A 23,979-nucleotide genomic window follows, 5' to 3' on the forward strand; every position below is an offset into this window, starting at 1 on the left:
TATCCCAGGGAACGCCAAGGCAGTCTGCTGCATCCCATTCCCTGCTCCGGTGCTTACTTGGGTTGGCATTCATAGATCTGTTCTCTGTATAGGTGCTAGAGTCAGTGGGGGGCCCCAGAGTATCCTGCTTGATTCAGCTGAGTTCTAAAACTTTCTCTCTACAGTTTATCCAGCCCCCTGGGACACCACCCACAGAGGTCCTGCAGTTTACACTGCCACCCTCTGCTCTGCCTTGGTTGCACGCAGTGGCCTACTATCTGCGCCAGAACCTGCTCATCTTCCTGCATACCCCAAAGTACACAGACAGCAACGTCGAGCACCACTTCAAGGTTAGGAGGGCAGTGAGTGGGACAACAGTTGGCTCAGCTTCCATCTGCTTTTGGGGGCTCTCTCTGGGGTAGCTCAGCCGCTGCATTCTCAGCCCTGCCATGTATAGGAAGGAACAAACAGTGAATACTCAAGTGTGGAGGAGTTTTTCAGGACTGTGGGCAGTCTCTAATGACCCTGGTGTAGGCTTGGACAGGCCTTGCTTTTACTGGAGTGGTTACTGCTCTGTGGGAAATAGCAGCTGCAGAGTTCATGCTCACAGTCTTCTTCCAGGGGCATGAGAGAAGACCTCCTTGGAAGGCTGAGCCTTGGTCCTTGTGTGGCCAGGATCTAAGGTTTGGAACATCAGAGTTGTTAAAAGTGGGAGCAGCTATCTGCTCCTTCAGCATGACTGTTAAGGATGAAAGATGAGGCCAGGTGTACAGCCTTATAACTCTGGATGGAGCTGTAAGAGGGTCCTTCTGCCAAACAGTGGCCGAATCTGCTGGCAAGTGTTCTTAAATAGATCTGAGCTGCTTGTTACAGGCCTGGAGATGAGCTCTGCACATGCATGCATGGGCCTCTACTTCTGGTAAAAGCAGGTACTCCAGATGCTGTCACATTTTTTTCCTTGCTCTCCATAGCACTACTTAAGCCACAGTGGTGGTGTCCCTGACCAAGATCTTTACCTGTACAACAAACCTGGAGGCCAAGGCACTGGTGGCAAAGGTACTGTGCTCAACTTTTTTTTTTTTTTTTTTTTTTTTGAAGCAGAATATGGGACTGTGCATTGGGGAACCACTTCCCACGTTGACGAGCTCTGAATCACTGAGGATGACCTCAGTGTTAGGGCAGTGTTTTTCTCCAGTAGCTGAGGAGTGTGCAAAGAGTTTGCTTGGGAGTCTGCACAACCATGCATGGTAGAATGAAGTTAAGGACTCCCACGGAGCTTGTCAGGTTGCTGTATGAAGCAGCTCTAGATGGTAGCTGCTGTGGAGACAATGCCCTCTGCTCTTATCTGTGGACTGCTGGAAAAGGGATTGGATAGGGCAAGTTCTGCAGCAGGCTGTCATATCATGTTGTGTCAAGGCCATGTGGTCACTTTGTGAGTCCTGCTGTGTCCCGTCTGAATGTTCTTCTGTTGTGTAGGTACCATGTCGGACCTTGTGCAGCACCTCTTTCCACTCTCCCATTTCCAAGGTAGCACCTCTGGCTCCTACTACTATCCTAGTTCCCCTTCCCACGCAGCTCCCTGGCCCCTCTGGTCCCTGCTATTCTTGTCTTCCTTGTGCTGTGGCTTCAGCTCTGACTCCTCTGTGTTTGTGTATGTATGTCTGTCTAGCTGAGTCACCTTTTTCTTGCTGCCTGGATAAATGAGCAAATAGAATCTGCTTGCAAACAGTGGATTATCAAGTTCTACATCCTTATTTTTCCCCACAGATCAGAATGGTCACATTATCCTTAAAGAGATCATGATATTTCAGTTGTAGTTTCAAACTCTTGTGTAGCATCATCACCCTCCCAGGTTGTGACCCGGATAGGAGTTCCCTTTACTTACTGAAGGGCCACAGTGACAGGGCTGTGCTAGATGTGTGCTTTGTATTTCAGAGAACCTGGGTCAGGGAAGCTTGGAGAGCCCCTTATAAATGGGAGACAACGGTTTCCTAGTGCCCCCATCAAGTGTTGTTCTGGTGAGCATGGGACTTACTGTCAAGCAGAAGAGTTTATGCCTTTCTCTGTTTAAAGAGAGAGAGTTGTCATATGGGGCAAATCTGCTGCTCCTGATGTCCCTGCATGGACACCTCCATCCCAAAAAGCTGCTGTGCTGCAGCAAAGAGCTGGGTAAGGCAGGAGAGCTCTGTCTGAGGCTCCAAAGGGAGTGAGGTACAGGGGCCCAGTCTCCTCTACCTTTGATGTTGAGGAGATTATACATTTCTCCTTTTGTTTTTTGCTGGATAAATAGTTGTTCCTGTGTCTGTCTCAGGGAGAGTAGAGTCATGTCAAAGGCTGGTGCAGAGCACCTACAAGATGAGGCAGCTCCTGTAGTCATCTTCAATTAGAGTGGTGCTTGTAGAGTTTTCTTTCCTCACGGCGAATGCAAGTGTGTGCTACACTTTTATTTGAATGCCTCCTTCCCTCCTCTGGGAGCAGTTCTCTGCATCCCAGTGCCCTTTCCTTTGTATCTGTTTTGTATCTAGACACACTGCATCTTGCCAGTGTTGGGACAGCTGTGCCATCCAGTCACCTGAGTGCTGCCTTGGTTAGTTAGGAGGCATTGAAAGGGGGTGGGATCATGTAGCATGATAGTGAAGAGTTTGGATCTTACAGCTGCATCTCCACTGCTACTTCCTTGGTACTCTGGCACGCGAGCTGGGCTGTGGGGAGGGAGTTCCTGATCCTGCTGTGGGTCATAGCGGGGCTTCTGCGTGGCCCAGGGTGTGTTGCATGAGGGTTGTGCACCAGCTACCGTACAGCTGCTCTACATCTCAGAGTTGTGCAGGTGTGTGAGTGAGGCTATAGGTAGGGCCTGAATTTTACTCCAAGTGAGTCTAGGCTAATATTAGGTGTCAGCCTGCTTTGTTTTCAGTTGTGCTGGTAGGAATGCATGAGAAAGGCACCTCATCTTATACAGATGTACAGTGGGGAGTGTGCTATGAGTGGAGTTTGCAGCAAAGTGCCATGTGTAGGCTTTCTGTGCATGGACTCAGTGTCCCATGTGACCCAACAGGGCTGTTGGAGAACATCTGGGCCCCAACCTCTGGGTGTTGAGCCCCATCCCAGACTTCTCTGCATAGTGGCCCTCCTGAGGCAAATGGAGATGCTTTCTCTTTGTGTATGGTGCTGGGTGACCCAAGAAATTTCTGAAGGGCAAAGTGACAGCTACTGTGACAGGGTGGTGAGGACACCCTGTGCTGAAGGCCTTGCTTTTTGCCCTGACTCCCAACGAGCACAGCTAGCTCCCTCTCCCCTGGCTGCTTCCCCTCCTGTGGGCCCTGCCTGCCTTGTGCACCCACAGCCCTGTGAAATCCACATGGCAAGGGCTCAGCCCCAAGGCCTGGTGTGCAGGTGTGGGGTGGTCACTCTGCTCTGTTAGTTGCCAGCTGGGCTTGCAGCAGCGTGCCCGGTGCTGTGCTGACGGAGGCTGTCCTGGGCTTCCCTGTAGGAATTGCATGCATTGCACTGACGTTTGTGGATGAGAATGGCAGCCCCACCACGCTGCCCCATGGGGAGAGACCTGACTGTCCTAAGGTGCCCATCATGGACCTGCTACGGGATGCCGACTTTGAAAGCCTCACTGCGGTTAGCAAGCACCAGCCAGAGCCTGGCACCCAGCACTCAGGTAGGGTGCCTCTGCATCCCCCACAACACCTCCAGAAGGTGTGGGTGCTGAGCTGAGTGGGGCTGCCCTTTCTCCACAGAGCCCTGCGTGCTGGTGCGCCTGGACATCTGGGAGAAAGGCAACATTAGTCTGCTGCAACTGTCAGAGAAGCTGCGTGGGGCTCTGCGCCATGCTCTGTGCGATGCCATCATGGAGTTCCTCGTGCTGCCAGCCCCGCTCTGCGTGGAGGCTTCCTGCCCACTGAGCGCTCCAGACCTGGAGGAGCTGAGCTCTGCAGGTGAGATTTGGGGTGGGATGGGCACCTCGAGCCATCCGCAAGCCTTGCTCTTCCTGCCTGAGGGAGCTTGGTCTTGCTGGAGGAGAGCACTCCTGCCTCTTGTCACTTGTTCAGTGCCCCACCATAGAAGTAGTGCTGGAAGAAATCTTTAGAGTGAATCAACTTTGCTAAGTGACACTGAGGGCTGCTCCTTTCTATCTGGGCAGCCATGGTGGCACATAAATGTCACAGTGGAAGGCTCTGAAGTGAATGGCTTGCTCTGTTTCCACAGCAGGCCTAAGGAGAACCATGTCAGAGACCAAGGGTCTGGCCATGGGCACTGGTGGGGCTGGCAAAAGCTGTCCTCCACCCCTGCACTTCACCTCTGCCCCTTCAGCCAGCCCTGGGGAGCCGGTGACACCCACGAGCAAGCTGGGACGCCGCAGTTTCTGGGACATGCTGGTAATGTTGCTGAGGGTCTGGTGGGAAGCAGGGCCAGCAAGTCTGGTGGTGCATCAGACTGGGAGGAAGAGAAAGGAGGAATCTGGATGGGGTAGGGAGGTTTGGCCTGGTAATGGGATTTGAGATCAGGGTAACAGCTGAGCTGTGGGTATGCAGAGCCTTAACCCTGCACCGCCTCTCTGTAGAGCAAGCCTGAGTCCTCGGAGCTGGGCAGCCCCAAGACTACTGATGACATTGTGCTGGAGAGGCCAGAAGAGGCTCGCACAAGGCGGCGGCATAAGACTGAGAATGTCAAGCAGCATCTGAGCCAGGACAGGGCCACAGCCACAGCTGAACTGGAGCAGGCACAGCGGTAAGGCAGCCGGGGCGCTGCTCTCGTCTGGCTGCTGTACAGATTCCACTGGCTCTGTGTGCATCGTAGCCCTCTGGACCGTGTCCCCTTTCCTTGAGGTGTCTCCCTTATGCAGCCAGCTAGGGGAGAGCAGCCTTTCACACAGAAAGCCTCAAGCCTTCATGCTAGAGTGTTGCTGTGAAACCGGCTACTAGTCCTTGTTCCTTCCCTGCATTGTAGGTCCTGCACATCTGTCACTGCTAAGTGCAAGGGCTGTAACAACTGAAATAGGGGTTTCCCTGGGATTTCCCTTCTGGATCTGGAAAAGAACCACTGTATCTTCTTGCCTTTGTTGCTGAAGACTGAGATCTGGTATAATCGTGCTGCATTTCTTTACTCCCAGGCGCCGAACCTGCCAGTTGGAAGAAGGAGATGTAGGCACCATGCACTCGCTCTTCAATCAAACGTGCCAGCAGTGGATGGCATTTATGAACCACCTGGGTATGTATCTCAGGCTGGGGATGGGCCTTTCTTTCCTTCTTCACACAGCACCGAGCCATTCCTCTTCATTCCTTGCTTATCTCTAGCTAGTTGTGCACTCTGTCTCTTTCCAAACTATGCAGGGTGCCCATCAGTGCAACAGTGCTCAGCAGAGATTGTGTCCCGTTTCCTCCTGTCCTCCATTCTGGTGGAAGTGGTGAGCCTGGTCACTTCCCTAGCAAGTGACACCACTGTCAAGGTGTTTGAGAAGATCTGGTGAGTTACACAGTCTACAGGAGTCTATCTGGCACTGGAAGATGCTCATATGCCAGCCTCTATACCCATGTCTCTATCTATCAGCCACCTTTGGTGCTCTTCTTTGCAGCTGCCATCGGAGCACTGCCTTCCTGCCCTATAAACCTGGTCAGAGTGCCAGCCCTCGCCCTGCAGCTGTCAGACACTTCATCCTGCTGGGACGCAACTTCCACCAGTGGCGCTGCAGCACGGAGCAGGGTGAGTACTGCCTTGTGACACTGGTTATGGTTGGCTAAAAGACCCTGCTCCTGGTACTCTTCAAACTCCTATCCTGCATTGTGGGTGAAGTAATCATATTTGTACACTACTTCTTCCCAGTACCTTGTCTAAAGCTTCCTGGGAAGAGTCTCTCGGTGAGTAGCACCCTGAGTTGAGTTCAGCCCGGGCCTTCTGGAAAAGCTGATGGGTGCTCTGATATTGTGACCTGTTAGCTTTGTCCTCCACAAGACAACCTACTCCTTTAATTGGTAGAAGTGTACTGAGCGAGCCTCTCCTTTGGGCAGTGCAGAGGACAGCTGTGCTTGCAGAAGTCACCAAAATGAGGCACTGCTCACTGCAAGTGCTCACAGCTCAGCATGACTGAGGCCTCTTTTCAGTTGGGACTAGCAATCCAGGTCCTTCCATGTGGGGCGAGCATGTCACTAGAGCAAAAACATCTCTTTACCCATTGTCATCTGCTCACTTTTCATAGCCTTTTTCAGCAATTAGCAAAGACAAGCTGACCTGTCAGGATCTGGAATCCAGCATGGAATGTGCTCCCAGGTGCTCTGCCAATACCTTTCTGCTTCCTCTTGGCTAGGCACAGCAGAGCTGAGACAAGCTTGTCTGGAGCGTAGCTCTTGAGGTGGGGAAAATGGGTCACCCTGCTGGGAAATTTTGAGCTGGTGGTGCGTGCTTGTGGTCCAAGTGATGTGTGCTGTTGCTATCCCTTCCTCTCCCACAACTACGCTGGGTCCCAGGAGGGGTAGCACTGGGCTTGGCTGATCTAGCACAGTTGGACTGTGCTCCTTCTGAGGAGCTGATGTTGTCTCTACCTTTAGACAGCAGCAGCGAGGAGGAGCAGCCAGTCCCACCTGCTCACAGGTTCAGACGTAAGTTCCTGTTCAGCATGGTGCTGCTGGAGCGATTGGCTTGAGCAACAGCTGCTTGGGCAAAGTGGCCAGGTTGCACAAGGCTCCAAGCTGGCTTGCAGGTGGTGATGCTGTGGCAGGACTCATTGTGCACATCCACAGTCAGGTCTCGTGGTTGCTGTCGTGCTCTTCTAATGCCAGAAATGCATCATAGGAAACATATAGCTTGCAGAGGAGCTCTGCTCTTCTCTGCTCAGTTAAGCTTCACAATTGCATGCATGATGCTAACATCTGGGATTTGTTGTGGTATGGACAAGATTAAAGATAGTGCTGGGACCATGCCATAAGGTAACTGGAAACATCAAAGAGCAGAACCAGGGTATGCTGAGTGATCACACCAGGTTGCCATGGCAGCATTGTTAATAAGTGTAAAAGTGAACAAAGGTCCCGAGAGGGGAGGCTTTGGGTTGTGATTGGAAAAATACCATTGTGTGGGCTGTGTTCAACTGTCCTTTGAGAGTGATGAGCTGAGCAGTATCATGGCACAACACTGTGTCATTCTGGGATGAACTGGTATGGAGGGCAATAACTCTGGCTTCTTTCAGCTCACAAAGGGCTCCAGCGCTTCGAGGCCATGGAATTCAGCTCGGCAGAGAGAGGCTCTGACCCAAGCATTGTTGGGCGAGACCTGGCACCCCGACAGAGGTTCCTCTTCATGGAGATTGTTGACAAAAAGGTAACAGTGATGCCTTTGTGATACTGTCTCCTGAAAGCCATGCTGCTGTAGGCAGCTGACCTGCCCCAGGCAGAAGCCCTGTGCCACAGCAGAGTAGGGGGCTCCCTGCAGCTGTCTTGACTCCTCCTATTTCACCGTGGGCTGTAATTGCCCTTTCTCTTCCTATAGCAGTGGTCACATCAACCTTTTACTTGTGCTGCCACCTGCTGCTGGAACTATTAACAGGGTTGCAATAAATGAGCATGTGTCACTAGCTCTGTTCCAGCCTTATTATCTGAAAGCAGCTGGAGCTCCAGCAAGTCCCACCCAGAGCACCTGGGGCAGCCTGTCACCTTTTTCTAAGCAGATCCTTCAACCTTCCTCCCCCTCTTCTCTTTCTAGCTGACGCTTTACACCTACAATTGGTCCCCAGACCTGGGGGCCAACTTGAACTGCTCACTCATTCGTCTGCTGCAGTGGCAGAATGCCCGCTCCCACATTGTGCACTGCTTGATCAGCCAGAAGATGGGACTATTCCACCACCACTGCTTTATGGACCCACCGTGGCATGAGGACAGCAAGCAGGTAGGGCACCCTGCCAGACAGAGCAGTTCTTTCCCCATCAGGAGGAGTTCTGGCAGCTCTGGGGTCTAAGAAGGTTGTACTTGTGGGCTGGTTGGCAAGGCATCTTCAGGTGGTTATATGTCCAACCAGAACGTGTCCTGACAGATTACTGCTGTTGGCATTATTAGTGGCTGGAATACTTAGGGTGGAGGAGCCTGCGGAATGGGCTTCCTATTGCATGCTAGAGCAATATTGTCCTCTGGACAGGTGGTAGAGAAGGCCAGCAAATGTCTGTAGATAACCAAAATTGGATCCACTCTATTCTTATGGATTCTTGCTCCATAACTAGCAGTAAAGAGTCTTTCGTGGCTGCTTCTGCTTTCTTAGGAGCCAAATCCTTTCCTGAACTCCACTTTGGAGGTGGATGCGCTGATCCGGAGCTCGTGTCCCCCACCTAGCAAGGAGCAAGGCCGGCTGAGCAGCTCTGCACGCAGCCTGCCATCTCTGCATTTCCATCCTGATGTGGTGCCCTTTGACGAAGCTCTGCGGGATGTGACCACTATCAAACGCATACCCCATGGTCCAGAGTTGGGACCTTTTGACCCTGTGGCTCGACATGGGGCCCAATTCCTGGAAATCAAAAGCATGGAGAGGAAAGGTAAAGCAAGAAGCATGCAGGGACTAGAGCCTAACTGCCTGATCACACTCCTGCTCCTGGAAAAGGAGTGAAAAAAGCAGAATGAGTTCTGGCAAAGGGGCAGTTGTCAGCTATTCCTGCCAGGATGCTGTGAAAGGATGGGTTATGGCCAGCGTTGGGAGGATAGAGGATGGGGTGGGTGTGTATTGGAATGGCTGTGGCTTCATACATCTGTCTGTTCTCTTTCCTCTAGAATTGGAGAAGCAGATGAAGATAGAGAATCTCTTTGTGACCTGGCAGCAGAGATCAGCACAGTCAAACATGCCTATCAGTGTGAGTGCAGACTGAGCCTTTGTACAGAGTACTGGCAAAACCAGCATTCCTTTTGTAGGAGGGAGCATTGGAGCTCAGATTGGGATTCATGCTGGGGATGGCATCTGGCTGTGGAGCAGTGCTCTCTGCTTGAACTTCTGGGCCTGCTGGCCTCTAGAGCTTTGCTAATGAGTCATTGCTGCCCAGAAAGGGCTGTAAAACAGAGTGGTTGCATCTGAAGTTTAATTCCCACTTGAGCAGCAGGATAGTATTGCAAATAACTTGGTCCTGGTCCTGGTGAGGGATGTGTGCTTGTAACTGTGTTCTTGTGCTGTGCAGCTGTCAGACCTGGAGACCCTGAAGCAGTCCTCACGCCTTGTTCACTACTGTGCTACCCCACTGCTCTTCGACCCAGCCTTCCGGCAGCAGATCCAGGCTGACCAGCAGGGCAAGGTAGAGGGGAAGGTGAGTGTTAGCAGAAGCCAGCTGGGTTTGACTTTTGTGTGCTGGAAAAAGGGATGACTTTGCTTTTTTTTTTCCCAAGATAGTTCTGCTTTGAGCCAACCCCTGCATTATGGGATGAATTTGCAACCTTAGAACAGGGCATCCACCATGGTGAAGATGGAGACTGAGAAAAAGATTGGGTCCTCAAAGCCTTCTTTGTGCAGTCATACCATCCCTGGGAAGAATGACTTCCCTTTGCTACCCAGGGAATCCAGAGGTAGAGTCTAGCAAAGCCATCAGCACGCTGTCTGCTGGGGAAGCTAAACCTCTCTCTATACGTTCAGTAGCCAGACCTGATAAAATTTGTCCAGACCCAGCAAATAGCTGGAACAATTGAAAACAAGCCTCCTGAATCCTGAGCAGGTTGCAGCCTGACAGAGTCTAACCTGTGCAGATGTCATACCGGCTGTTCGTGGTCTGTGTGTGTGTCAGAAGGGAAGAAAAGACTGTGGTAATTTATCTAAATGTCAGAAGGATTCTGGCTGTCTTTAAACAGAGGCTGCTGCAGAAATTGAGCGCTCATGAAAGAATGGAAAACTATCATCACAAAATGAAAACTTCACTTTGTTTTTAGGAACAAAACAAAATGAAAACTGGCCATTCAATTTAAAGAGCCTGGGAGCAGGGCACTGAGGTTGTGTATTGGGTTCAGTATCACCAGAAAATGTATCTCAGTACAAATGAGATGCCAAGCTTTGAGACACCCCGTAGTGGTTCAGATTGATCAGAACAGGAAAAGACTGTGAAGAGCTCAGAGAGAGCCTTGAGCAATCTGTGAAGTGAGTGGTGCTGTGGGAGCAGGACCTGGTTTCCAGGAAAGCAGAGCATCATGGGGGTAGGAATTTGAATTTCTCCCATATTGAACATTGACTGCGGAGCCTGTAGGAGCAAAGCAGGCAGCCCAGTGGATTTCTGCAGTTCATGGACAGCTTCATGCAAAAGGCAAACCATTTAGAATACATTAGAAAGGCATGCTAATGTTATGGGTATTCGTACACCTTTCTAAAATGGATCCAAATACTTATGGATGAATGTCTTCATGTGGGCAAGTGTGAGTCCAGCATCTCATAGCAAAGGCACTGAACTGCAGGGACTCAGAGAAGGTAAGGTCAGAGAGTAGCTGGAGAAACCCTAATAAAGAAAATAAAGAGACTGTTTGTAGGGTAGCTAAATGAAAAGGCAGATAGAAACACGTGAGAGCATCCACCTGCTCAAAGGAGAGAAATCAAGAAGAGAAAGCTTAGAGTCTCACAGCACAAAGACAAGGAGCCTTGTCAAATTCAAATACATCAGAAGGAGGGCTGAAAATGGTGAAAAGAAAATATTATTCATGTAATGTTACTAAACTACTAAGCCAGTAATAAAACCTGAGATGTCGGAAGGATTCATAAGAGGACCAGATTCTTACTTGGCAACAGGAGCTGAGCACCACTGAGCTTTGTGAACCAGTTGTGAGCTATCAAGACTATGATAGCCGTTCTGGGGAGGAGATGAGAGTTACCCTTTCTGCAGTGAACCTCTTCCAATAGTTTGTTCCAGTGCTGCTAGGTCAGTCAAGGGCTGAGTGAGTACTGGATCTGGCATTGCTGCATGTACCATAGGTTGGCTGTTACTGCTTTCTGGCAGAGAGAAGTCTGTCTTCTGTTCATCGTTCTGGTGCTGTCCCATTGAGCATCCCCTCTCACAGCAACTCTCCTTAGGAAATTCTTTCTTCTTCCAGAAGCGCCACCGCTCAAATGATTCTGCAGCGTCAGGGAGAGACCGCAGCCACAGCTGTGACTCGACGGAATCACTGCCCTGCAAGCTGAAGGAGGAGCCTTGGCTGCAAGAGATGTGCAATGCCTTCTTGCAGCAATACATCCAGTACCTGCAGAGCATGGGCTTCATTCTGGTCCAGGTGCGGCCGCCCTCACCTACCACTCGCAGGTCAGTGATGTTCTGGGAATCTTGGTAATGAGGAAGGGCTGACATGGAGCTCTGCCCTGGCTTGGCACAATAGGAGATGCTGGCTGCCCTGCTCAAGGTTCTCTCTTGTTGCTTCCAGTAGCACAAGTCGGATCCGAGCTCTGGCAGCAATGGGTGTGGAGGGGAGAGGATCCTTTTCCTATACAAAGCCAAAAGCAGAGGGGAGTCCAAAGGTGAGTGCTTATGCTGTTAAAGAAGTGAAACTGGGATGGAAATCAGGCTGTGGGCAGAAGTAGGGCAGTTCTGGTTCCTTTTGAATCATTTTTTCACAGAAGGGATGTGAGAGAGCAGAGACTGGTGTGCAGACAGGCTGAGCAGGCTGTGGCTCTTCATTTGTAAAGAAGGCAATGAGGGAGGGACAGGACAGAGCTCTACCAAATCACAGCCAGATGGGAGAGGGATTGACTCACTGCTGTCATTTTCATTACCAAATGAGGGTATCAAGAGCAGGTCCCAAAGCAAAAGGAGTCTTTCTTAATGCAGCAAGCAGGTAACAGCGATCTTTGTCATTGTTTTGTGAAAGCTAAGAGCTTATATGGGTTTGAGAGAGAATAACCTGGAAGAGGAATCCGTCAGAATTGCTAGGTAGGCAGAAACCACCTGTGGTTCATGAAACCCAGGGAGGATGGAAGCATAACATTTGCTGACCCTGTTCTCACCCTTTTCTGGTACCTGCTTATGGGTGAAGCTGGTACAGGACTGCGGGCAAGACAACAACTTGCAGTTAAAACAAGAGGAGAGCAATCCACTGAAACAGCTTAACAGCAGGCTAGTGATTTTCCTGGCAGCTAAGCTGTAAATCCCAGCTGGTTGCCTTTGATATCTGCTGTGATGATCTGGGAAATACTGAGCAGAGAGGTGGGAGTCGGGTGCTGTGGGCAGCATTACCCCTTAGCTCACTGTGCCCTCTTCTGGAGACATCCTGCCCTGAGCAGGCAGGAGGTGAAAGCAGCAGCATCTCTGGCATGCTCTCTGGAAGGCTGCTTATTAGCTTTATTAGAATTGTTTTCATTCTCTAGCATGTCTGCTCCTTTACTACCAGTGAATCTGCTCAGTTGATAGTTATTCTTCTTCCACCTCTGCCACAGAACATCTTGGCAGCTTTGCATGCTGGTGTGCAGGCTGTTTTTTTGTGCAGAGAGCTTCTCCAGCTTTGTCCTTCTCTTCCCAGAGCACAAGCCCTGCTGTTGCCATCTATCATCTGCAGAGAGCTCTTCCAGGTGGGATTGTGCTGATGGAGTTGGCCTTCCAGGTGAGAGAGAAAAAGAAACAAAATACAGCAGTCGGAGGGAGTTTGGGACAGACTTACAGTGAGGACACAGTGTGTGTGAGGAGTGTGGCAGGAACATGCAACTCTGTCTGCCTCTTCCACAGTACTGCAGTACTGTAGGGGCAGTTCTGTGGGACCAAGAGTAGTGAGTTTTGCCTGGAAGGGAACAAATACAACGTGCAAAGCTTAGCACCAGGTGGGACACACTGTGCTCAGCCATATATTGGCTGGTTTGTCCCAAGGTCTGCTTTGCTCAGACACAAGAGGAGACAAAAGAAGGGAGCAAGAATACCAGGGGCCTAGCCCAGCAGATGAATTGACAAGTGTGAAGTGCAGCCAGCCTTGTATGGGCTCTTCTTCCTTGGAGAGGCCCATGCTGTACTCAATGTGCTCTTTCCTCTAGGGCTATTACTTCTGTGTGAAGCAGTATGCGTTGGAGTGCTCACGGATCCCCATGGGCCAGTCTGTGAACTCTCAGGTAATGGCTTTGTACAGCTGGTGCTCCTTGTGGCTAGGTGCTGCTATGGGAGAGGCAGTAATTTGTAGGACAGAGTAAGCATTTCATGTGCAGCAAGTTATGGAATGCTTTGCTCTCTCCTGGTAAAGAAAAGTTTGCGGAGTCTTCTGCAGTCACACGTTCTACATAGCATGTTGCTTCAGCAGAAGGGAGTGCAGTGAGAGGAGGTAGAAGATTTTAGAAGAGGATGACTCTTGTTCTTTGGAGACAACACACTGGGGAAGAACAAGAGGAACACAAATCATTTTTGGCAAAAATGACTGCTCTGGGAAAAGTCAGTATATCAAAACTGAAAGTTCTCTGCTTCCACTGAATGAAAGGGAAGCAGAATGGTAACAGGGATCTGTGAATGTAGCTGGCTGCTTTTTGCTAGTGGAGGTAATTTTCTGCACTGCATGTCCTGGTTCTTGATACCGCTGTGTCTTGTTCTGTCACACCACGGGGCTGCCTGCTCCCTTCTCTTTTGGTGTGTCAATATCTCCTGCCTGTCCCAGGGCACTGGATGGGTGCTTAGAAAGGCTGGATGACCCCAGCCTGCCTGAGACAGGAGGGACATGACCATGTTGTCCTTTCCAAGATGGCTGCATAGCAGAGCTGCATCTTACATGAACTGTTCTTGGCATATATAAGCTTAAAACCTGCCTGGACTTTGCTGCAATCCCTGAGGGTTTGCTGGACCTTTCCTGGGAAGTCTGTGTTGCATAGGGCAGGTTACCAGGCTGCAGCTGGCATTGCAGGGAGTGCCCAGGCTCTCTGGCTGACCTGGGAGGGCACAGCACTGGGAGCATTGGGCTTGTAGCAGACCTCTGGCCAGCCTTCCCTCATGCTGAAACCAGCTCGCAGTTCCCTCAGATGGGGCAATTGGGCTCCTCCACCCTCTCTCTCTGCTTATCCCACTCTTTGCCTCTGTAAGATGAGCAGGGGCAGGAACTGGGTTGCACAGTGCCTTGTCCTTCTTCCCACTGGCTGTGCATCTCTCTCCATCAGGGCACTCTTACAGCCAGAGTTCGCAGCAAGAGCTGCATGGGACACAGCTCCATCTCTGAGTCTGCGGTATGTCTTCTCTTCCTGCTGCCACGCTGGGCACAGCAGGACCTGCCAGTGCAGGGCTGAGCCTCCCACTGGCCGTGCTTTTACTCCTCCTGCTCCAGCCACCAGCCTCCTGTGCCAATGGCTGCTGTATGTGCTTCAGTGGCCAGCACAGCTTGGGAGGAGGATGGGATGGGCCTTGGGTCCTTGCATGCAGGCAGTGCTGTGTGTTCCTTGCTCTTTGCCCTGCCTTTCTGGGGCAGAGTTATAAGCTCCTCTCCAGACTGATCCTGGATGTGCAGTTGCCCTCTGCCTCATGGCAGTGGTAACACAGGGGGGTGCAGAGAGCAGACTGTTCTCGTGTCAACACCTCCTGCCTGCTGGTGTTCCCTGCTTATTCTGTCCTTAAACCAAGGGATCATGGTGTGGCTCAGCTGCCCAAAGAGGTCATAGAGCTTAAAGACCATATGATGGCACTGTGAGCTCCTAGCACAAGGGCAAGGCTGAAACCTTCACCAACACTGTCCCCTGTCACTAGCTGCCTCTGTGTGAGCGTGGCTGTCTGTGTGTGCAGGCTGGTGCTGCCCTGGATGACCAGTACGCTGAGTAGAGGTGACAGCCAAATGCTGGTGAGGCCTTCTCTCAAGCTCTTTGACACCTCAGCCACCAGATCATCCAGCTTCCCAGCAGCTAGGCTTGGCTTCTGTTACTGAGTACAGGGCTTTAGAAGCTCTATTGTTGCCCATCTCTGACAACCACTTGCACGGGTTCCTGTGCTGCCTCTTGCTCCCAGGGGATACTCAGTAAGTCAGTCCTTACCTATAGATCCAGAACTCAATGGGGCTCCAGCCTCAGTGTATTCTGTACCTGCTTAAGGACTGGGCTGTGCAGAGCAGCGCTCAAATGGAAGGAGGATCATAGAATTGTTAGGGTTGGAATGGACCCTGAATGGAATGGAACCTGAAAGGTTGTCTAATCTAACTCCCCTCTAATAAGCAGGGACATCTGCAGTTCAATCATGTTGCTCAGAGACCCATCCATGACCTTGAATGTCTCCAGGGATGGGGATGTGTCCTGCTTCACGTCCACATGGCTTTCAGCTTAAGGGAGGATGTATGTTATGCCAAAAAGGAGGCAGTGCCAGTCGGTTTGTGCTGCTGCTGGAGACCTGCAGCAGCAAGGTCATATGTGGAAGGTGCCACCAAGCTGGATCCCTTGGGGCCCTCAGGAATCAGGTCTGCAAGTCTGCTATTTGCACTGTGCACATAGCTTCTGGGCTGCATCCTGCTGTGGTGTCAGGGCAGGGGTGGCTGTGCTGGTTCTGCCATGCCTTGCTGTCGGCAAGGCTCTGCAGAAGGCTGTGAGGTGCCTGGTAACTCACCTGCTTTCATTCCTTCTCCTTCTACAGCTCTCCATGCTCTTTACAGAGGAGTGTGACAAGGTGCGGGACCTCATGCATGTGCATTCATTCAGCTATGATTTCCACTTGCGGATAGTCCACCAATATCTGCTGGGCTCCCACATGACGCTCCGCCAGGGGTACCATCTCACCAGCTTCCTGGAGGACTTCATTGCCCATCACACTGACATCCCCAAATTTGGTCGCAACCATGTTTTCCAAGGTGAGTAGCCAGCGTGTGATCACTTGGGGATTGATCATCAGCCCATATGTTGGCAGAAGATTTCCACGTGCTTTATGAACACATCTGATTCAGTGAGTGGCAGGAAGAGGGTGACACGGCGCCCACTGTAGGGAAGTCATTAATGCTCTGTTGTGGAAAGGAGGCTCACTGCTTTAGAACTGTATCCCACAGAGTAGTTTGTAGGACAGTGTTCTGCCTTCCTGTGACAGCAATGTGTCTTTCCCCACTAGGCATGCTGGCCCTGCCCACCAACATGATCACTGCACACCAGCTGTACAACTACATTGCTGACCATGCCAACACCTACCACATGAAGCCGCTGCGCATGGCCCGGCCAGCTACTGGCACTGACAACAAGAAGGGGACTCCAGGCACAGAGCAGAATGAATATGCACTGGTCTCTATTTGGAACAGGTAAGTGCCTCTGCTCCAAGTTCCTGGAGCTGCCTGAGGCTGACCAGTGCCACCTGAGAGCTGAGGAGATTGCCCTAAGGTGCCAACAAGGCTGTCTCTGTCCTACATAGTGCCAGGCAGCAGTACTGCTCAGCTTTTTGGAAATCATGCCCAGCAGAGGTGGTGTATATGGGTGTGTGCGTGTGCGTGTGCACTTGCCTCGCTTCCCATAACATTTCTGAGGAATCCTATGGTGTTGAATCCTACACAGCCAGCGATTCTACAGTACCAAGAGCTCTGTGAGAACAAAGTGAGGTCCCCTTCTTACAAATTTGCTTTTCCTCCCAGCTCAGGCTCCTACAAAGACTCAGAAGGTCTGCGTCACCATGATGATTTTGATGTGTCCCTTCTGGTGTGTCACAGCGCAGCACCATTTGAGGAGCAGAGTGAAGCAGAGAGGCGCATGCTCCGGTGAGAGCTGAGGGCCTTGAGCCACATCACCAAAGCTCCCTAACTGGGGAGGAGGGCACTGGGAGGGTGGGCTTTGTCTGGTACGTCACAGACCAGTGTGGTGCTGCCCAGGGAGGTTCCTTGCAGAGGACTGGGCGGTGTGCTGTCTGTCCTCTAGGCAGAGAAACACCCTTATAGCCTGACAGAGTGCCCCACAGTTCCTATGCAGCCCAGCTGAGAAAGGAGCAGTCCTTCCCTTGGTGACAATGTCGTCTTGCTCTCAGGTTGCGTTTCTACGTGATCATGACCAGCCAGAGGGAGCTATTCCCCCGGCTCACAGCTGATATGCGGCGCTTCAAGAAGCTGCCACACTTGCAGCGAGAAGTGCTGGAGCCTGTGGTGGGCCCGGCAGCGTGGGAAGCAGCAGAGCCAGAGCCGAGCCTGGGGCGGCCACAGCCGGTGGAGCGGGAGCTGTGGCAGGACATGGAGGACAGCAGCGAGTTCTATGCTGGGGGCAAACAAGTCCAAGTGGGGCCCGGACTCTTCTACACCTCACCGCTCTTCCCCTTGCTGGCCTCCGAAGTGGCCTCGGCCCAGAAGCAGCTCAGCAGCATGGTGCAGCTGGCCAAGTGCCACTGCCGCAGGGACAACCTCTGGAAGCGCCTCTTCCTTCTGGAGCCTCTGGCTTCTGACAAGTTGAAGTTGGGCAAGTTGTCACTGGTGGAGCTGGAGGAGCTGCTTGATGCTGTGCATGGGAAATCCATTGCGGATGTGGACCCACAGCTGGTGAGTAGCAGGGCTGTGGTCATGGTGTCCTGCTCTGGGGAGGGACTGGGTCCTGCAGGATGCAATTCCTGTTGGGTGGGAAGGCAGAGGCAAGAGTATGTCCTCTAGCTGGCAGGAGAAAGAGGAGGCTGCACAGATCCGTCTATGGGGAGTTACTGGCCCTGGGTCAGTGTGCCTCACTGGGCTTTGAGAGATGCATCTTTTTTTGGATCTGACTGCTGCTGTCACATCTGTGTCTGCTGGTGTCCCCATTTCTTAGCCTTTCTCTGTACCCACAGGGATGCTTCCTCACCATGACAGTCTCCTGGTACCAGAGCCTTATCAAAGTGCTGTTGAGCCGCTTTCCCCAGAGCTGTCGGCACTTCCACAACACTGAAACTGGCACCCAGTACCTGGTAAGACCCAGCCCCTTGCCCAACTGCAGCTGTCTCCCCTTCCTAGGGTCCCTGCCTGCTGTGGCTTCCTACTGCGTGAGCCTCATGGTGCTGTCAGGACAACTGGGTGCTGTCAAGCTGCCCTCTGCTGTTGCTGGTGCAGTGCAAGGTGTGTGCTGTTGTGGCACAGCAGTGTCTGCCTCCCTGCCCCTAAACAGTCTCTTCTTTCCCCACAAAGTGTGATGCCAAGTGTGTCCCTGCAGTTTGGCAGTGCAACCTGTGAGCCAAGCAGACTTGTACCTCCAGTGTGTCAGGCCACTCATCCTGCATGTCAACGTGTCCCCGGCTGGGTGTTCATAACCCTGCCTGGGGGTTGTGCTGTCTCCTTTTGAATGTGTGCTGTGGCTCTCTTGACAGGTTGTGCTCAACCAGAAGTTCACAGATTGCTTTGTTCTTGTGTTTCTGGATTCTCATTCAGGAAAAACGGTAAGAACTTGAGAATGTGAGAGCAGCTATACAGGGGTTCATCCAGCAGTGGCCAAAAGCAAGTGCACTGTGGGGAGAACAAGTCAAGAAGCTTGTGACCCCTTTTCCAAATAGTGTCCCAACATATGTCTAGCTGTGCTAAATTGCCACAACCTTTGTATTTAATACCTTCAGCTTTATTTCTTCTGGTCATTTGTAGAACCCATGATTTGCTCTGACGACTTGCAGCTCCATTATGCCATTACAGCCTGGCTAAAGAGCTGCCCTCCTTGGCTTGTTCTTTTTTGGACCTACTTCTGCTCTTCTTATCTGATGCCCCTTTGTTCTTATATTGGAGAAGAGTGAGCAGTTGATCCCCTTTTCTTCCACAGGGTTGCTTTCAGATCATGCTCACAGTTGTCTCTATCTTGTGCATTCAGTCCAGCACCAGAGCACGCGTTGCTCCAGTGTTTGTCTTTGTGTTTGTCTCATTAGTGCCACCTTGTGATCATTGGTAAGCCCAGACCACCTCCCTCCTCTCTCCCCATGAACTCATGACAGAAATCCTAACTTTGTATTTTGCATTTAGCATTCATCCCTTTCCTGTGGCCTCTCAGAATTCCTTTGGGCTCTTTTTTTTTTTTATTGGTCCTCAAATTTTATTAGTGTGCTCCTCTTCTTTGTGCCATGCTCATTAAAGCACAAATCAGTGCGAGTCCCTAAACCTGTCCTGGAGGAACTCCGTTTGTGATCTCTATCCAGCCCACTGCTTCCCTGTTCAGCACTACCATCTTCACCTTATTTTTGCAATCATTCGTGTCTTCAGCTAACCTAAATTTCCCGTGTGGTGCTACACCCCTGAACCTTCCTGAATCTTTCCTGAAGTTCAGATAAGATGCACCATGATTCCTTTGTCTAGAAATATTACTTTATCAAGGAAGAACTCCAGCATTAGCACATCACTCTGTAAAACAGAAATGTGTTTACCTTATGGTTCTTGCTCTAATGCCTTGCCTGCAGTTCGAGTTAGGCTCACAAATCTCTTATGTCTTTGATGGTGGCAGTGCATTTGCTGTTTTGCACAGCTCCTCTCGGGGCTTTACAAGTGTGTTAGGAGACCCTGGCTACTGAATGAGCTGTGTTTTGGCTCTGGAGAGCATCAAAGTCCTGAGTCCTGCCTCCACAATGCTGATCTGAATGCAGAGTTGCTCACGTTTTTCTCCCTCATTGGTTCCTGCAACTTTCCCTTCCACACTCAGCACCCCTCTGCCCCCGCCCTGCCTGCTTCGTAGTTACTAATGAGAATGGAGCAGCTAGCATTTATTTTTAGGATTGCAGTTATTACATTTAATCTCCTCCCTTTCCCTATTTGTTCCACTCCTACTCTTTGCCTTTGAAGAAGAAATTTCCCTCTCATTTCCCTGGAACCCCTTATTACCGTGGAGGCAGCAGGATCCCCTCACTCCCAAGGCAGCTGCTGCTGGGGTTGGCAGAACTGCAGATGCATGGGGGCTGGTACAGAGTGAGCATGTCCTTATTGCCTCATTTTCCCCCCACAAAAATTGGGAGGAGGCTTCAACTAAGTACCAGTGTAGTGCTGCTGGCGTTTTGGGACTTCTCCCAGCACCTGCCTGATGCTGCCAAGCAGGTGCCTACGCAGTCGAGCTTGGGGGCTGTTCATTTCCATCCCGTGCCCTAACCTGCTTCTTCCTCTTGGCAGAGCCTCACCGTGGTTTTCCGAGAGCCATTCCCTGTGCAGCCCCAGAACAGTGAGAGCCCTCTGCCGCAGCTCGTGTCCACGTATCACCACCTGGAGTCAGTTATCAACACTGCCTGCTTCAACCTCTGGACAGGACTGCTCTAGCATTGCCACCACCTCCTCCTGCAGGAATACACACTGCACCTGTGCACACTTGTGCTGTGGGCGATGACGGAGAGGAACAGGCTGCTGTGGGACCTGTTCACAGCACTGCTGGCAGCATGCACGCCACCAATGTGATGAGCCTGGGGTTGGGTGAGGGCAGCCCTGCTGCTCCCCTTGGGCTCCAGCCTACCTGCACCTTCCCTGGTCATTGGCTGGCTGCTGTGACCCTGGGGACAGGTTTTAGTGGGTTTGAATGGTCTGTAAAGGCCAGGGACAGGGGGTTGGCTGTTGTAGCCTGGCTGAAACAGAGCAGCTCTTGGGGATGTTGACTTCAGCACCTGCAGTGAGTTCTGTCCGATAAGGAAATGGAGGTGCAGGGCGGTGGCACGGTGCCTTCAAGAGGAAACTTCTGCACCTTTAGGCAGGGGGTGCCTGCTTCCAGCCCTTTGCTCTCAATAGGAGAGCACTGAATGGGATAGGAAGGGTGAATGGACATGGGGAAGGTTTTGTGGAAGTGTACATTAATGATGATACATTAAAGCCATGGATATATTTGTGAAATAAAATCGAATCATCTCCCCACTCCTGTGCCACAGGTCAGGATGGGGAAAGCCTCTTCAGGCCAGCACAGGCACCCGTTCCCCATTGGGCTCTCCCTGGAGCAGGGCAGGCTTGAGTTTGCACTGAGTCTCCTCCTTGCTCAGAGCAGGAGCAGCCTGTGAGAGGCCTACCTGCTCCTTTTCGCCCAGCTGTTGCGGGCATTTGCCAGCAGCTTTGGGAACAGCACAGAAAGAGGTAGGCAGAGTGGTGAAGTCCAGAACCTGCAACTCCAGGCACCAGCTGGACTCTGGAAAACTCACTCCCTTCCTGCGGAGTGAATGCTTCCTCAGCACTGAGGACTGGAAGTCTCATATTTGCAGCCCAGAGGTGAAGATGCTTCTATGACCTTGATGTCATCCTGTCATCTCTAGGGCTGCCCCAGCATCCCTGAACAGAAGACACACACTCTCATTTTAGGCTTATTGGTTTGACGTTTATTCCAGTGCTTTCCTTGCTTTACTCTGTTGCTTTTCTCGGCACGCCACGTTTCATGCCTTTGCTCTCCCAGTATGAGCGCAGCCAGCCAAGACCTTCTATTGTGTCTCCTGCATGGTAGATGAAGAATTGTGCTGGCAAACCTAGCCAAACTACAGCAGCTTCTGCTCTTGTTTCCAGGTAGGGACCCCACTGCCTACCACCCCCAGTCACACCTATCTTTGAACAGTCCTGGAGGACCAGTCCATGCTGGGATCTGCTTGGGGGGTTCAGAGCACGCAGCCTCACTCACCTTTTGGTGCGTACTCACAGCCCACATAGCCGGTGTAGCCAAGGGACTCCAGGAGCTTGAAGATGTAGGGGAAGTTCAGCTCCCCAGGGCTGTCGGGCTCGTGCCGCCCTGGCACCTGTGCGATCTGGATATGACCTGGGGGAGATGGGAGGCTGTGCCCCAGGCAGCCCTGCCTGCAGCCATCTGTCAGCATAGGATGGGGGGACCTGAGAGCATCCCTTATCCCCATCTTCAGGTCATGAGACACAGAGAAGCCAGGTCAGACAGAAGGCGTTACCAATGAGTGGGAGGTATGTCTCCAGGTTATGTGACAGATTCCCATCCATGATCTGGCAGTGAAAGAGGTCCTAAGAAGAGAAAATTCAAGAGAATCATTGCAGCTGTTCGGTGGAGGATGGCTGTGCCACACTTCCCGCCTCTTTCTATGTCCTAAGAAGACAATGAGTTCACAGCCTCTAGGCCCATGCTGTTGCCTGCTGCCCTCCAACTGCTGTGCTGCGCACTCAGGGCTGCACTCACCAGCTGCAGCCTCAGGTTGGGCCGTCCCACCTTCTCCAGGATGGCTGCAGCTGAGGGTGCAAGAAATAAGAGCTGGTTAATGCCAGACTAAAGTTTTCAGGGTTTCTTCAGTGTCAACCTCTTGCCTCTATGCTCAGACAGCAGCCAGGGCTGCCTCTTCCCCCATGCGGGAGCCTTTGGGAGAGCTGTACCTTGGTGTGGGGTATTCAGGAAGTAGCGTGGGTCAGTGATACGGCTGTTAATCGGCTCCACCAGCCCCACCATGTCCTCCTGTCACACAGTAATGTCCCCTCAGCAGCACAGCCTCCACATGCTGTTAGTGGCGACTCTCCATCCTCAGAGCTATTCCCACAGAGGACCCACTCCCCCATTACCTGGGCCAGGACATCAGCAGCATGCCTGAGGTTCTCAATGAAGGTGGCCTCCATCTCACCTGCCACTGCTGCCCGCTCCGCACCCTGCGGCACCCGCCCAGCCATCAGGTGGATCCTGTGGGCACACAGAGCTCAGCTCCATCCCCAGGCCAGGGGTGGGGGCTGACACAACTGCTCTGCAGGCACAGAGACAGCGCCTGGCATGGGCCATGACAGGCTGCACACAGGGTGCAACAATGGGGCTGGAAAAGGAGTCTTAGGGAACTGTTGGGTGGAGGAGCAATGAGAAGTCAAGCAATCTTCAGCATTGCTGTTAATGCAGAAAAGAAGCAGACTCTGACAGGTGTGGCAGTGCGGGACCTTGGTCTATGCTGCTGAGGAAAGTAACGATGCAAAGTGAATGGGACACTGGTTTTCTGGAGCGGGTCGTGTCACTACTTTCATCTCTTACACGCCTACAGCACGTGGCCCCCAACAAAGCAACCGCTGTGGTGACACGGGGGAAACGGCTGGTACAGGTGGGGAGAAGGAAAGCTGCGAGGGGAACGCCGCGCGGAGCAGACGACAAGAGCCTCGGGGCGGACCAAGGGGACGGAGCAGCTTCGCGCCGCGCACAGCACGCGGCAGTCCGGCACGGCGCGGGGCGCTGCAGGCAGGGGCGCGAAGGGCGAGGCGGGGCACGGAGCCCGGCGTGCCACTGCGGGGCAAGTCAGCCGAAGCCCCGGCTCCGAGAGGGACGTCGCCGGGGCTCTGCCTCGCACCTACCTGGGGCAGCCCACGGCACGGGCGTACCGCACGGCCTCGGCCAGACCCTGCCGGAAGGCGTCCTGCCGCCCGGGCACGGCGCCCAGCCCCATCTCGCCCCGCTCCCCGTCCCCGGGCGGGGTGTTGAGGAGCACGACCCGCAGCCCCGCCCGCTCGGCGGCGGCGTGCAGCGCTGGGGCCGGGCAGCCCTCGGGCCAGGCCGCCTCCACCGCCTCGAACCCGGCGCGCGCCGCCGCCTCCAGCCGGGCCGGTAGAGCCGGCAGCTCCGGGAAGAGCCACGAGAGGTTGGCCGAGAAGCGCAGCGCCATGGCGGGCGGGCAGGCGGGGCTATGCAAAGCGAGAGCGAATATGGAGGGAGGAGCGTGGCCTCGCTTGCCGTGGGCGGGGTACAGAGATACGGAATAGCAGCACCGCCATCTCGCAGTGCCGCTGTGAAGGCGGGCTGCGCGTGGGTCTGTGGGGCTGAGGGTGCTGCAGGGCGGCGTGCTGGGTGAGCACGGCACAGAACAGAACGGCACGGCACGGCACGCCGCCTCCCGGCGTGCGGTGTTTCTGCCAGGTGTTGGTCTGACACACGCCTCGTGCTGTGTTAATTGGTTTCCTGGGGAGCTTGTCTGCACCGGGGCCTCGTTATGCAAGGTGCGCTCGCTTCCTGTCCCACGCGGTGCATATTTTACCATGTTTTACCTCCACCAGCTCTGCGGAGCTGGGCGGGAGCATGACCTCTCTGCCGAGTCATAACCGGGACCCGTCCCTGGACTTTGTCCAGGCACCAAGGGGTTGTGTGGTTGTGCAGTGCCCCAGTAGCACGCTGACGTGCCTGCACCAGCTTCCCTGCCAGGAAGAGGGAGCAGAACAGCCCCAGCTGCGCTCTTGACGTCCCAGGGCTGTGCTTTCCTGCGAGCATTCGTCCCGGTGTGGCCCCACAGCAGGTGTTGGGGTCAGG

The 23,979-nt window shown here is 52.8% G+C and overlaps 2 protein-coding genes across 7 annotated transcripts in view; one reads left to right on the plus strand and one right to left on the minus strand.

Moving 5' to 3' along the window:
• SZT2 (SZT2 subunit of KICSTOR complex) overlaps positions 1–20,614 on the plus strand; it is a 54,366-nt gene extending 33,752 nt beyond the window's left edge. For 2 of the 6 annotated variants that reach the window (XM_042873411.1, XM_042873413.1), the window contains exons 48-73: positions 165–329; positions 951–1,035; positions 3,470–3,646; positions 3,726–3,923; positions 4,195–4,364; positions 4,550–4,716; positions 5,099–5,196; positions 5,319–5,451; positions 5,561–5,688; positions 6,531–6,581; positions 7,166–7,296; positions 7,678–7,860; positions 8,227–8,497; positions 8,730–8,809; positions 9,128–9,253; positions 11,013–11,218; positions 11,337–11,430; positions 12,429–12,509; positions 12,931–13,005; positions 15,482–15,695; positions 15,947–16,130; positions 16,458–16,580; positions 16,844–17,345; positions 17,624–17,740; positions 18,137–18,205; positions 19,905–20,614. In XM_042873411.1, the coding sequence (XP_042729345.1) occupies positions 165–329; positions 951–1,035; positions 3,470–3,646; positions 3,726–3,923; positions 4,195–4,364; positions 4,550–4,716; positions 5,099–5,196; positions 5,319–5,451; positions 5,561–5,688; positions 6,531–6,581; positions 7,166–7,296; positions 7,678–7,860; positions 8,227–8,497; positions 8,730–8,809; positions 9,128–9,253; positions 11,013–11,218; positions 11,337–11,430; positions 12,429–12,509; positions 12,931–13,005; positions 15,482–15,695; positions 15,947–16,130; positions 16,458–16,580; positions 16,844–17,345; positions 17,624–17,740; positions 18,137–18,205; positions 19,905–20,048 (3,972 nt within the window). In that variant the 3' untranslated portion in view covers positions 20,049–20,614. The remainder of the gene's footprint in view (positions 1–164; positions 330–950; positions 1,036–3,469; positions 3,647–3,725; positions 3,924–4,194; positions 4,365–4,549; positions 4,717–5,098; positions 5,197–5,318; positions 5,452–5,560; positions 5,689–6,530; positions 6,582–7,165; positions 7,297–7,677; positions 7,861–8,226; positions 8,498–8,729; positions 8,810–9,127; positions 9,254–11,012; positions 11,219–11,336; positions 11,431–12,428; positions 12,510–12,930; positions 13,006–15,481; positions 15,696–15,946; positions 16,131–16,457; positions 16,581–16,843; positions 17,346–17,623; positions 17,741–18,136; positions 18,206–19,904) is intronic. The other 4 variants (XM_042873414.1, XM_042873415.1, XM_042873412.1 and 1 more) reach the window with 3 other exon arrangements.
• Positions 20,615–21,059: 445 nt separating this feature from the next.
• Positions 21,060–23,349, minus strand: HYI (hydroxypyruvate isomerase (putative)). Its single transcript, XM_042873420.1, has 7 exons — positions 23,034–23,349; positions 22,269–22,383; positions 22,086–22,164; positions 21,895–21,944; positions 21,653–21,722; positions 21,376–21,510; positions 21,060–21,193 (listed from the first exon to the last, which is right to left on the minus strand). Exons 1-7 carry the CDS (start codon positions 23,339–23,341, stop codon positions 21,105–21,107), a joined length of 846 nt encoding a protein of 281 aa, XP_042729354.1. The 5' UTR covers positions 23,342–23,349; the 3' UTR covers positions 21,060–21,104.
• Positions 23,350–23,979: the final 630 nt, after the last annotated feature.

Source organism: Lagopus leucura, unplaced genomic scaffold (genome assembly GCF_019238085.1).
Source record: "Lagopus leucura isolate 7727_CA_CO unplaced genomic scaffold, USGS_WTPT01 Super-Scaffold_100009, whole genome shotgun sequence".
Classification (NCBI taxonomy): Eukaryota; Metazoa; Chordata; class Aves; order Galliformes; family Phasianidae; genus Lagopus; species Lagopus leucura.

Bases quoted from the DNA above. Each gene is read 5' to 3' on its own strand.
- HYI (XM_042873420.1), bottom strand. From the start codon at position 23,341: ATGGCGCTGCGCTTCTCGGCCAACCTCTCGTGGCTCTTCCCGGAGCTG. The intron at 21,945-22,085 runs GTACAGCTCTCC...TTGCACCCTCAG, and splicing joins CCTGAATACCCCACACCAAG to CTGCAGCCATCCTGGAGAAG. The intron at 21,511-21,652 runs GTAACGCCTTCT...CATCTCCCCCAG, and splicing joins GACATACCTCCCACTCATTG to GTCATATCCAGATCGCACAG.